The 13105-nt window shown below is 39.5% G+C and overlaps 1 protein-coding gene across 11 annotated transcripts in view; it reads left to right on the top strand.

The window, feature by feature from the left end:
- The first annotated feature begins 685 nt into the window (after positions 1-685).
- Positions 686-13105, top strand: part of SYNJ1 (synaptojanin 1) — a 60501-nt gene continuing 48081 nt past the window's right edge. For 5 of the 11 annotated variants that reach the window (XM_069871181.1, XM_069871145.1, XM_069871137.1 and 2 more), the window contains exons 1-3: positions 689-1542; positions 11840-11926; positions 12328-12595. In XM_069871181.1, the coding sequence (XP_069727282.1) occupies positions 1419-1542; positions 11840-11926; positions 12328-12595 (479 nt within the window). In that variant the 5' untranslated portion in view covers positions 689-1418. Of the gene's footprint in view, positions 1543-11839; positions 11927-12327; positions 12596-13105 lie in introns of all 11 variants that reach the window. The other 6 variants (XM_069871199.1, XM_069871161.1, XM_069871152.1 and 3 more) reach the window with 3 other exon arrangements.

The raw sequence follows: 13105 nt of genomic DNA, 5'->3' as shown, positions 1-13105 counted from the left end.
CCTCTTCCCCCCCCGGCTGTCTGCCCTCTTCCCCCCCCCCCCCCCCGGCTGTCTCCCCTCTTCCCCCGCCCCCCCCCGGCTGTCTGCCCTCTTCCCCCGCCCCCCCCCGGCTGTCTGCCCTCTTCCCCCCCACCCCCCCGGCTGTCTGCCCTCTTCCCCCCCACCCCCCCGGCTGTCTCCCCTCTTCCCCCCCACCCCCCCGGCTGTCTCCCCTCTTCCCCCCCACCCCCCCGGCTGTCTCCCCTCTTCCCCCGCCCCCCCCCGGCTGTCTCCCCTCTTCCCCCGCCCCCCCCGGCTGTCTCCCCTCTTCCCCCCCCCCCCCCGCGGCTGTCCCCCCTCTTCCCCCCCCGGCTGTCCCCCCTCTTCCTCCCCCCCCCCTTCCCCCCCCCGGCTGTCTCCCCTCTTCCCCCCCCGGCTTTGGCTGTCCCCCTTCTTTCCTCTCGGCTGTGGCTGTCCCCCCTCTTTCCCCTGCTTTGGGGTCCTCTTTGGTTCGGAGGGACGGAGCGGGCAGCCCCGTTCCAGCCTGGCGACTTAAAGTCCGTACCCGCTGGAGGTTACAGCCACACAGCCCAGGGGAAGAGGTGGGCAGGAACCCTGTTCCTGGCTTTTAAGAATCGCCTTCTCTCCCCGTGTGTTTCCTGAGCTTAAACCCTTGAAAATTGGCTGCTCTGGCGTTTGTAGTTTCTTATTATTTGCTGTTTGTTTATTGTTTGAAAGGAAGATCTTCCCTGTGTGGCCTGCAGGCACTGCAATGTTTCAGTCTACAGCCACTGCAGGGGAGGGTTCAGCTCCAAACAAAAACCTGCTTTCAGTTAAAAAAAGAAAAAAAAACCACAACAAAATAGGTTAACGTTTTTTTGTATGGTCTTTTAAAACCTCTTAACGGCTTTAGTGTTTAAAATATGCTGTCCTTTTGTACAAGGTCAGAATCAGTTAAAACAGACCCCAGAATTGAAGCCTGCCCTGGCTTCTTGCCCTCTGCATTTTCTGTTAGTTTACGATTAAAGTAGACGACACTGTTTACATATTTGTGGTGGCTAGAGAACCTTATTTTCATTTTGATTTTTTTCTAAGAAGAAATCCTATTTGTTAAGTATTGTGAAAGAAATTCTTGTTGTCTCTGAGAAGCTTTTAAATGAGCCCTTTGTTTTGAAAGATGTTTCTTTGGATAACTGGTTTTGAAACATTATTATGTTGTTTTTAAATAGTCCCTGTATTTGTTTTATAACACGAGGTAAAGTAAGTCTCATGAAGTAGAAAGAGTGAGCAGATCTTTTTTGTTGTTTGTTTTTGTTAAACATGCAAAATCCCTAGGAAAGGATGCAAGTCAGACCTGCTTTGCAGAAGGTATCTGGAAGCACAAGAAGGCTTCGCTAACATCATCTTGTGTTGGACAGGACTGCCTCTGATAAAGCAAAATGGCTTTCAGTAAAGGATACCGTGTCTATCACAAGCTGGATCCGCTTCCATTCAGTGTGATAGTGGAAACCAGGAACAGAGAAGAATGTCTCATGTTTGAATCTGGAGCTGTGGCTGTCCTCTGTAAGTCAATATGTTTTGATAACTACAGCGTAAGAAGTTGGCAGACTTGATATTGTGTAAGCTGGTTATTTATGGAATATAAAGAAGCAACTACTCTGTTTTTTCTTTGCTAATGGAGAGGCTTCAGATTTAAGTGAGGAAAAAAAGACATTTTCATATCTTAATCTGCCGAGAATTTTACACATTTAATTGCATTCCATCATGCATATATACTTTCATGTGTACTAAACTTTCTTTGTCTAATAGCTTCCCACTACATCTTATTTCTTTAGTTCTGAACAGCCATCTCCTTTTGAATACATGAGAACTCATTGAAAAGCTAATTCTCTGTTGTAATTCATAATAAATTCTATATTGTTAAATGGTATATCATCTTAGTTTGTTTCTATCTTATTTTGTATCATGATTTTTGATGGCTTTTTGATTTTTATCTTTATTTTGTCCCTGTATTTTTAACCTATCTTGAGACTCTGTATTGATTTGTGTTGTAATAAAACGTGTAATATTTGGAGCAAGGTGTCTTACATTGCAAAGTTATTTTTACATATTTTCAGTGGTGAATGCATTCAATATTTCCCTTAAATTCTTTTGCCTGTACCCCCTCTCCCCCTTTTTAAGTCATAGTTGAAGGAGGACGCGGAAATGAGAAGTGCAGAAGAGATCTTCTATAGTGAAGCCTATAGGTAGTTTTAAAATTAATTCGGTTTGTATTCTTCGGAAAGTCTGATCACCTGATTGCACAGAGTTTCTAAGCTTGTTTTTGGCTCTTATAGAAAACTCTCATACCTTGGAAGCATTTTATTTTTTTAGTCAATAACTTTGTGATTAATTCATTCTGACGCCTGTTCGTGGTTTTCTAGCCTAGCTATTCTGAGCACCCGATCAGAAAATGGGAGATTTGATTCACTGCCTGAAGTCTGAGTAGACTTCAAAACCTATGTTTAGGGATGATGCTCCAGGTTGGAAACTGTGGAGTAGGCGTAATGGGGGAGTGTGTTCTCTACCAGGCCTCAGAGTTAGAAATGTGATTTCCAAAGAGGAGCAGGACTTGATACTTTTTCTTTCTTTGGTATTTGCAATTGTCTATCCCATACGTGACTGTTCTTGGCAGTGATATGGTCTCTTGCTGAGGCACCGAACTGTCACTGTGTTCTATGTAAGGTGCTTAGAAGCAGGCCGTGAAGTCTTCCATACTGGACTGGCTGCATGAACATAGCATACAGCTTAATCTGCATCTTTGATGTGCAATTAGAAGAAGCTGCCATTAACAGTAGAGGCCTAGCGATGGGACATAACAGCTGCAATTGTATGATGATCCAGGTGAAGAACAATGAATGCTTTTCTCCTAGTTTTGAGAATTGGGTTGTTGGTTTTTTGGTTTTTGTTTTCCTGATACAGTTTCTTCTTACTGTGTATATACTGTGTATATGACTAATCTCATTGACTTTGCCAGCAGTATTTGAAAGGCATTGTGTAGAGTGGATTGGCTTGGGCATAAATGTCTAGTCATAAAACTAGTGAAGAACTTAAGTGAAATCTGTATAACAGAGAAAAATACTTTGAAGATTTGTTGAAAGCTTTATTTCAGCATATATTTAGTAATTACTGAACATGCTTAAGCTACTTAAGGAGAAATGAATTAAAAATAATTTATTCATCAAATTTGTGCTCAGAAAGGACAGTATGTTGCTTTTTGTGCTGTGATACACTGCAGGCACCTGGATAAACTCATTTTCTCTAAAAATCGTACCAAAGTTCTTGCCTTCATCTATGCCCTGCGTTGTGAAGAAGTGAAACCCAAAGGGAGTTTGAAAACCTCTCTCTTCTTGGGTTCTGTACTTAGTAATAGCATGTTATTAATCTGTAAAGGTTTGTCCTTGTATTCTAATTGATAGATTACAATATAGTAAACATATTTATCTAGCAGTAGTTACTCTAAATATTGTTTTCAGTAACCAGTAAACGGCTCACTGCTTACCCTTCTTTTTTGTCTGGTAAACGGACATGTTTCCCTCATGCACATTTATCTGTGGCATTTTACTTTAATTCCCTTTTTTTCACCTAAATTCTTTAGATACTGAAACATGATTTTTTTGTTAAGGGTGGGAGGATTGCAATCATACCCTTGAACTGACAGCAGAAAAAGCACTAGGCTTCACTGGCTCAGGGTGGTTTTGTTTTTTCTGTTTGTTGTTCGCTGATGGTATCTATACTTTTTAATACATATTTCAAGGAGTACAATTATTAGTGCTTGGGGAAGATTTGTAAAGTACTGCTTTCTCTCTAGCCATGCCACAGAAGTCAGTCAGAAGGTTCTAGTCTGCAGCCTTTACAAACTTGTGGCTATTGGTACAAATCTAAAAGCCAAAGTTAATGAAAGACTAGCGCCTGCAGAAGGTTCCCTAGGTGTTCGTAAAATCTTTGCAAATAGACAGGAAAAAAACAGTCAGATCAAGTACATATCAATTTAAATGAAGAACAGCATTGCTTAAAAATGTTAAACTCGTGGGGGTTTTGCTGCTGATACTAACACTTTTTGGAGTCTACAAAATCTGACAATACTGATTGCAAACTGTTAGACGTTTAAAAATCTATTTTAATAAATACTGAAGATAAAGTGTTCAGCCTTATATGCAATCATAGTTCTTACCTGAACGTAGAATGTCTAATGTAGGCCAAACCTAGTGAAATACACTTCATTAAAAGTGATTCTTGTGGTTTAGTCGTGAGAGTCGTGGTGAACTGCATCTTCAGGGGAATCCACGTATAGAAATTTGTATTTGAAATGGTCTAAGAGAAAGGAATGAGAGCTTACTGGTCCTTTAAATGTCATCTTAAAGGGAAGTACATCTGTCATTTTGCTGAGGGAAGGATAACGGTATTAACCTTCATCCCCTTTGCATTCAGTGAAGCATTGCAAGATGATTCAGAGGATTTAGTTAGGCCTCTGTATGAAATGCTATACAACTCACGTTGTGTGATTTTTTTCAGTGCGTGTTTTATCTGCGCCAAATCTGCTATTCAAGTCAACAAAATAGGATGGAAGAAGGTTGCAGGGATAGGTCACTGAGATGGCTGTTGCACAAGCATTCAGTTTTAATGTGAAAGCAGCTCAGGCCATGCTTCTACTGGAAGTGTTCTGTGTCCTGCTTGTAATGTGGATTAGCTACTGTTACTGTGACCAAAGCATGTGATAAATACTTCATTTGCCTTTATATATAGAATATGTCTTCTAGCAGCTCACCCCTCACCTTGTATTGCATTTGCCGAAGATGCTGAAGCCTGAGAGGATCCTGCCACCTTACTTCTTAAGGGCCTGTAAAAGCACTTTGTTTTAAATGTCAGCAGCTTCACTGCTGATTTGTTTGGAATTTAGTGGAGAGATATCATAGATCTGTGTTTTCTTCTTTGATGTATAAAATAGACAGCACATTTATTCTTTGAAATAGGACTCGCTAATGAGATATCTTACCTGTGAAGTTTCCATTGACTGAGCAGGCGGATGTTCTCTCTCCCTGTTCCTCTCTGGTGAGTCATAACAAAATGAGTGGGAAGTTGTCTTTACTCCTGTCGCCTGCAGTGAGTAAAGGAGAATGTTCTATCGTCTAGGAAAATACTGAGACCTGAGTGAGGAGAGCAGGAACTTAATGCACATTCTTTGACTTACGATAAAGCTGAGAAGAAAGCAGGTGTGAACATGAAGAGGCACTATGCCCACCCTGAGCTTTCTGTATGAGCTGTAATAACATATGCAGGCATGCTGGTATTCATAGTCATGTTTAATAATGCTACTCTATCACCCATTTATTTTCTACTTCTTTTTAAAAACAATATTCTTCCACACTGTGTTCTTGGGCTTGGGGGTGGAAGGGAGAAGCAGATATGCTATTATCTGTCCACAATAGCAGATGAAAGATAAAAATTTTGCAAGAGATTTTAAGTTGATGTGGTGCTTGAGGAAACTTGGATATCTGCTATATGTACATAATTATTAAGGAGGGTAAAATTCTATGTGCTTACAACCAGAGATTTTTTTCTTTTGTGTTTGCTGCCACCAGTAATAAATCGCCACTGTGTGATTCTCACCACCCACCCATCCACAGCCACCACGCTAGTGTTTATACAGAGTTTTGAGTGAAACCACATCTCCTTAACTAGGAAAAGAGAATATTTCAAAATAAATCACTCAATTCTGTTTTTCATTATGGGATCCTATAGAAAAAGCTTAATAGAAATATTTTTGTTTTATATACATATATAGAGGTACAATAAAAAGAATTAAAATTCTTCAAGCAAGTAATTTATGCTCCAGAAAGAGTGTCTTTATGTTAGAGAGGAAAGGTCAGATACAGGCTGTGATGCAAACAATTTTTGAATGCATTTTGATGTAGTATTACATTCATCTGAAGCCAATTTGAAGGGACCAGTGTGAAGGGACTAGGATGGAAAGCCCAATGGCAATTTTATCTTCCTGTCTTTATTATTGTTTCGACTAAGTGTCATCTTCCAGGCTACACCTTCCCATTAAACACTATCTTAAACACTTGAGAAGCTGCAGTGAAACAAGCTACAGTGCATGCCAAGGGCAGCTGTGCTGATGGAGGAGGCTGCAACTTGTCCTCCTGTTATCAGGTGCCTTTCTTGTGACTCTGCCAGCATTCACTGTCCTTTCAAGTTTACTGGGAAGATGTTCCGCTCATTGCTTTCCAAGCATTTCCAAAAAAAATCACATGGTTAAAGACCACTTATGCTAGCCTAGCATGCTTTGAAAAGTACAAAAAGTACAGAAACAATTTTCCCACAAGGGAATCCTCTTGCTTCGGAGGATTGTCACCTCTTTGAATGACATAATGGATATTCAAGAATTTGGTCTGTGGTTCTGGAAATATTAAAAATAAGTTACTTAAAACTGATTCTGAAGGCTTTTTGCTTCTTAATGTAGACTACCTTTACAGCAATGGCAAAGGCTATTTTGTATGTGTATCACAGCACTTTGTATGATTTTAACAAGGGGTTTCACTGGCAACAAATAATTCTCTAGGAATGTTCCCTTTTCAATTCAGTAAATTTTTTATTTCCATGGTAGCATATGTGATAGTAAAAGTCATGGTTTTGCCCTACTGGACATGTGCTGAATGATGGCTCCTTCTAATTAAATGTTTGTTCAGAAGCCTAGTTTGCATACTTCTGGAGTTACTCGGACGTACTTTAGAAAAAATAATTAGCATTTCTACATTTCAGATAATTTGGTAGCTTTTTTTGCATACTGGCCTGCTTTTAAATTGAAAATTTTGTAATTTTCTGAGTTGACTTGTACAGGCAACAGTTGCAGTAGTTGGCTGTCATGTAAAATAACTTTATTTTAATCAAAGCATTCAGAATTAGAAGAAAAGCTTTGTAGACCACTGGTCCTGTAAATTTCTGGTTTTGATGGAGAATATGTAATTGGATTAGAAAGTTCAAACCTGATGGAAAGGGAGTACTTATAGGCTGTTACACAGGTCAGCTTTGTTTTAATGCTTTTATTTCTCAGGGTTTTTTTTTTCCCTTCCCTCCACAGTGATGTTAGTTGAAATAATACATTTTATGAAGTATTGAAAGTAGTATTAAAGCAACCAAATTTTTTATTTACTCATCTGTTATGATTTTTTTTGTTGTTCCAGTGTTTTGTTTTGTTTCCTGGTGTGTAGTATTTTAATATAATTGCTAATGTCTAGACATGTTTTTTTTTTTTCATTGCTGGGTAGAGGTGATTTGTTACTTAGGGGTTCCTCTCCATAGTCTTAAGATACATGTTGCTTACTGTGAGATTTAAATGTCTTTGTGAAGCAAGTGATTTAGACTAGCAAATAGAGTGGGGAAAAAAATCATCGTATTGATTCAGAGCACTTATTGTATGAATTATGATAGACTTAAATATCAGCTGTCGTCCAGTTTTCTGTGCATCTTCTCATGTCATCAAAGTATCAGAAGTAATAAATTATTCAGTTGGTTGATTTATAAATGGAAGTGGGACTCCACTCTGATTTTAATGTTGTCAACGTGGTGATATTGAATTGTTAGCTTTAATTTAAGCACCGTAAGTTTAACTGTCCTAATTTGACAAAAAGCTCGAAAACCTCAATCTTAAAAGCTCAAACCCAAACTGAGAATAGTACATAAATTTTACAGTCTTAAAACTTTATTTGAAGTGACAGTAGCACGAGCTTTTTCTTGTGTGACTTATAATTTAAGTCTTATTTCTGAAGGAACTGCATGTAATTTCAGGAGCGTATCTTTGTTCCCAGCTCACTGTCCTATGTTCTAGCTGGGAATTGTAACCACTAGCTCATAATGTCTCATCATGGCACCTTGTGAACCCACCAAAAAAGGAACACAACTACAGAAAGCCTAAATGATAACTTTTAATGTGATCTTAGCTTTGTAATTGTTAGAGCTGCAAAACTTAATTTGTAATCTGGAATTAAACAGAATACCTATTGGATGAATTTGTCCTGAAGACAGGATTTTTAATGGAGTTTCATTTGCATAACAGTAAGAGGGCTGACATAATTCCGTTAAAATAATTTAATCAGTCCCCTTTCTTCAATGAGTCAGTGATTGATAAGGTGTGATTGTTACAGATGCACGCTTGTAATTTAACTTGAAACAAATGAGATGTTAACATTTAAAAATACTACAACCTGTTAATTTTTACTAGAATGACTTATAATTATTTCATTATTTTTCTCTTGATACTGCAAATGGGGCTTGCTGGACTTTTACAAGAATGCATTACAACTTGACCTGCAAGCCACATTGAAAGTGTTACGGGGGTTTTTTTGTGCTGCTCAATAGCAAGATATTATTTCTTCTTCAGAAACTGATCTGCTTGAATGTAATTAATGCAGTGGGTTAGGCAGAAGTTGCTTTTAATTTCCTTTCTGCTTAACATCTGAACTGACACTAATAGAACAAACACTGCCTTCTAATGTTTTGTGTCCGTCTTTGTACACTGACACATGTATGCTTGCTTTTTCTACTGTTTAGTGCTCCTCTACGGTATGAATTAAAATCTGTTAAGTCTAGTGTTATACATGGAAGTTGTTCCAGCTGGTAATGTCTGTCTGTAGAAATTGTATGTCTTGTTTCATTCTTCTTATCAAGTGACAGTGTTTTATGGTTTTTTTCAGACAGGCTTAATTGTGTTTGCTTACTTCTAGCTATTTAAAGATGAATAAATAGAAAAGGCAATTTCTCAAGTAGAAGTAAGTTCATTAATTTGTAGGACTTTATGCTTCTCTGAGTGCATATTTATACTGGCCGTATTTTTTTTAAGGCTAGGAGATCATAAAGTCAAAAGGGTTCTCATGGCTGCAGGCCAACCTACCGCTCTGGGAAGATATATTCTCATTCATTAGGAATGTTGCAGAGGAAATGCTCTTGGAAATGCTCTCTTCTACTGTCAGGATTACCTTAGCCTTCCTGTGGTTTAACTTCTAAGCTGCAGTTCACCCAGCTGGTAATTTCAGCAATTCACAGAGGACCCTAAAATTTGGCTTTGCATACACTGAATAGAATATAGTAAAGGGATGTGGGGATGTGGTCTTAGTCATGTATTTTTGAAGTTTCAGTAGCTTTTGTATACCCAGCTGTGTCTAATGACCTTGCATGCTGAGTGAAGTCAGAGGGTGTAGATCTTCATGTAGCTTAATGATTTAGTGAAGAAGGAGGAGTTGAGTATGATTCTTACAGGGAGAATCTGGATGGTTCCAGAGCACTTACGTTGTTGATCACACTGTTCAGCACGGAATGATTTAATTTTGGTATCTTCAGAAATGGGAAATACCATGTGCAGTGGCAGGCAGTAATAGATTACACTCTGGCATGAGTGTTTGGGTTTTTTTTCTTCTATTATCCATAAAGGAAAGGCATCCTTGCGGCTAGCGCTCATGGAGGTGCTCTTTTAGGAAATTCTTGTAAATATTTGGAGGCTAAATGGCCTTTTGGTTCAAACCAGCTGGGTATTTTCATTAGCAGTACTGCTAGTGTCAGGACCCTGAGGACACCACCAGCCCTGACTGCCCCTACCCAGTCCTCTTGGGTCTTCCCTCACCCTGCCCACAGCCCCATTTTGGTCCCCTCAGGGCTGTCAGTCCTTGTCCCAGCAATCTTGCAGCAAAGCGCTGGTCTCCAGCTCCCCACAGCCTTGCCCAGCCTGGACATGGGCCATGCTGAAATGGGCTGAAGTCCCAGCCCAAGCTCCATCTGTCCTTGTACCCTGTCTGGCCATCCTGGAGCTGTGTGTGCCCTCATAACCCTCACCAGGCCTGACCCTTGCTTACAGATTGATGGGCTGGCCTGGCCTCAGTCCATCCCCATAGTGGTGCCCAATGTCCTGGGCTGGGGCTGCCGTCAGACTGGCTTGATTCCCTGGGAGAGCCCTCATGGCGACCAGCGCCTCAGTCCCCAGGAAGATCCTGTTCCTCAGGAAGATCCTGGTCCCCGTGGTGTCCCAGGTGTTCAAGTGGAAGAAAATGGAGTGTACTTGTAGCACTGTGTTGTTCCTGATTTCATCTTGGTTTTCAGAAAACTCTAGTGCCTTTCCTTGATATTTTGGTGCTCCTGGTTGTGGGAAGTCTCTTCTTGTGCATTACTATGAGAGCAGCCTCAGAACTGCTGCAGTCAACCATCTAAAATGTCCCTACGTAGTGTGGGCTTGTGCTGTTTTGATAGGGAAGAGGCAGCAATGTGGTGCTGTGGAGCTCTTGGCGCTACTTTTGTGACTGATTTGGTTTTAGCTCGGTTTCTTAAGGAAAAGGAGGTCTATGCGATGACCATTTTTTTTCCTTCTATTGGCTAATACCAGTTATCACCAAGTCTCATAATTTTTCAGGTTTTGTGAATGCTGACAGCTAGGGGTTCAAATGGGTGCCCTCAGTGAAGGGGAATCTGCCTTACGAATTTATGTTATAAAGTTGTAGCTCGTAGTAGGCGTGATGTACCTTATGGGAGGGTCATAGGAGCGTGTTGCAGGTAAGCTCTTCTGCATCCTGTCTTTCTGCTGTGGGGCCTGTTAAATAATGGATGAAATGAACCTTATGAGGTGTGCGATGTTTGTCATTTTCCAATGTGAATTTTGGCCTTACAAAAAAGATGGGAAAATTGCAGGCAACTTGAGATAGAAATGCTTAACGCGCTTAGTGTGGAAAAGCTTTGCTCAGAGTTCCTGCTGTATTAGATCTAATGTAGTTGTAAAACATTTCATGAAATGCTTTGGGTTGGTGCTTTGGGTATGTACTTAAGAAAAGAATAATTGGTGATCCACAGTAAGTTTTTCTCTTTCCATTTCTTGTTGTTTGTTTTTACAACCCTTTGCTGATTTATTAGTGGCGGCTTTTTTATTTATTTGGGTTTGCAAAGCCTATGTTACTTAATTTATTTTGAGCATTTTACCTGCTAAGGCTTAGCAAGGATAATGGACGTTCTATGCAATGGAAAAAGAGAATAAAGACAGAAAAGCAATTGTTCTGAAATATCATTAAAAGCTGGCAGACACCTGTAAGAAAAATCCTGCAAAATGTTTGAAACTATATCTCATCTTTCATTATTTTGAAATGTGATAGAAGAATGTGGCAGTTCTCTGGTTACCAAAAGTTGAGTTTAGAAGAGTACACTGACATCATTAAATGCTCACTGGAAAAATAGATTGAAAATAATAGATTGGAAATAATGCTGCCATGTCACGTTTTTATTCTTGGAGAGGGAGGATAAGTTTTTTCAGGGGGGGGCAAAAAGAAGCATCATTTAGCACTACTCTAATTTTATGTAATTATAGGAGAACATTCTCATGGAACTCATTTGCCTGTGTTTTACATGCTTTGTATATTAGGAGATGATGTTGTTAAAAATGCCAGCATTCTCCTTTAATATCACTTGGAGGTTTTCATAGAATCACAGAATAGAATCACAGAATCACCAGGTTGGAAAAGACCCACCGGATCATCGAGCCCAACCATTCCTATCAAATACTAAACCGTGCCGCTCAGCGCCTCATCCACCCGTCCCTTAAAAAAAGGACTTTTGTAAGTCCTTTTTTTGCCACGTACAAACATAGCGTGATCATACTTTTTCATAAAATCAAATACTCATTTTCTGTTATAAAAGGCCATATGCTCATACATTTTGATTTATTTCCTGAAGTTTCACAGAAGTGCTACTTTTGTAGTCTCAGGGATTTTCAGTTTAGAGTGGACTCATTCTCTCTGCCTTAGTGTACAGTTTTTTATCGAAGAATCTTATGTTTTTCTCCCAATAGCTTCTGCCGAAAAAGACACAATCAAGAATACCTACTCAAAAGTGATGGATGCATATGGTCTCTTGGGTGTACTAAGATTAAACCTTGGTGAGTAAAATATCTAAAACCTTAATTTTTCATTTGGGAAAGAAAATTGTGCTGCTCCTGCAAAATTACACAGCACATGAATTTTGCAACAGGAACTGGGGTCCTTTTCTTTTTATTTTTTGTCTTTGTGGAGTAACTTGTAAGTTTGGAGCACTCCCAGCAGTAAGGGAGTGGACAAAAATAACTTCCGTTTTCACAATCCCTGTTTGTGCAGCATAGTTTCTCCTGTTTGTGTTTCCTTTTCTTCTGTAGAACTTGAGAATGAATTCTTGATGTTGGGGTTTTTTGTACTTTTTTCAGGCAAACTGAGGTCAGATCGTGTGCATTTAAGCATATAAATGCATCAGCCTCCCACTGCACTAAAATTCATTCTGTTACCCCTGCCTTTTTTTATTTTACAGGAGACACATTATTACATTATCTGGTTCTAGTAACAGGATGTATGTCTGTGGGAAAGATTCAAGACTCTGAAGTTTTTCGAGTGACTTCCACTGAATTTGTGTCATTGCGAATTGATTCAGCAGATGAGGATCGTATTTCAGAAGTGCGCAAAGTTTTGAACTCGGGAAACTTTTATTTTGCGTGGTCTGCAACTGGTGTCAGTTTAGATCTTAGTCTCAATGCTCACCGCAGCATGCAGGAGCACACCACTGACAATAGGTTTTTCTGGTGAGTTCATGATGTGTTTTGTCAGCTATTATATAGAATAATGCATGCCTGTACAAACTAATCTGTGGTAAGTTCTCCTTGTCTTTATCAACTCTTAAATGTACACCTTTGTCCCACAAATGTTGATGAGATAGAATAGCATTATTTTAACTCTAAGGACATCAGAAGAATATTAATGATACAGTGTTTCCATGGCCACTTGAAGCTTCTTAGTTGGAAGATGTTGTCATGGTGTTGTGTTTCAGCTTTTGTGTCTCTTAATTCTTCATCAGGTGTGTCAGGTTTTTAAGCTGGGTTTAATCTTTTGAACATTCTGGATTCTAAAATGGTGTGGTGTTTATATATAGTTTCCAAGTGTGTTTGGAACATATGAAAAGGCTTTAAAAATTTGATTACACAGATAATTGTCATGTTGCTGATTTTGTTGAAACAGAGCAGGTATGTCATGCCACAGTGCGCATTGCTTGACTGCTGAACTTGGTATCTTTTTACAGAATGTTTTTGAATAAA

This window comes from Phaenicophaeus curvirostris, chromosome 1, assembly GCF_032191515.1.
Source record: "Phaenicophaeus curvirostris isolate KB17595 chromosome 1, BPBGC_Pcur_1.0, whole genome shotgun sequence".
NCBI lineage: Eukaryota > Metazoa > Chordata > Aves > Cuculiformes > Cuculidae > Phaenicophaeus > Phaenicophaeus curvirostris.
The sequence above is the reverse complement of the archived record's forward strand: the minus strand, read 5'-3'. Positions and strand labels throughout refer to the sequence as shown.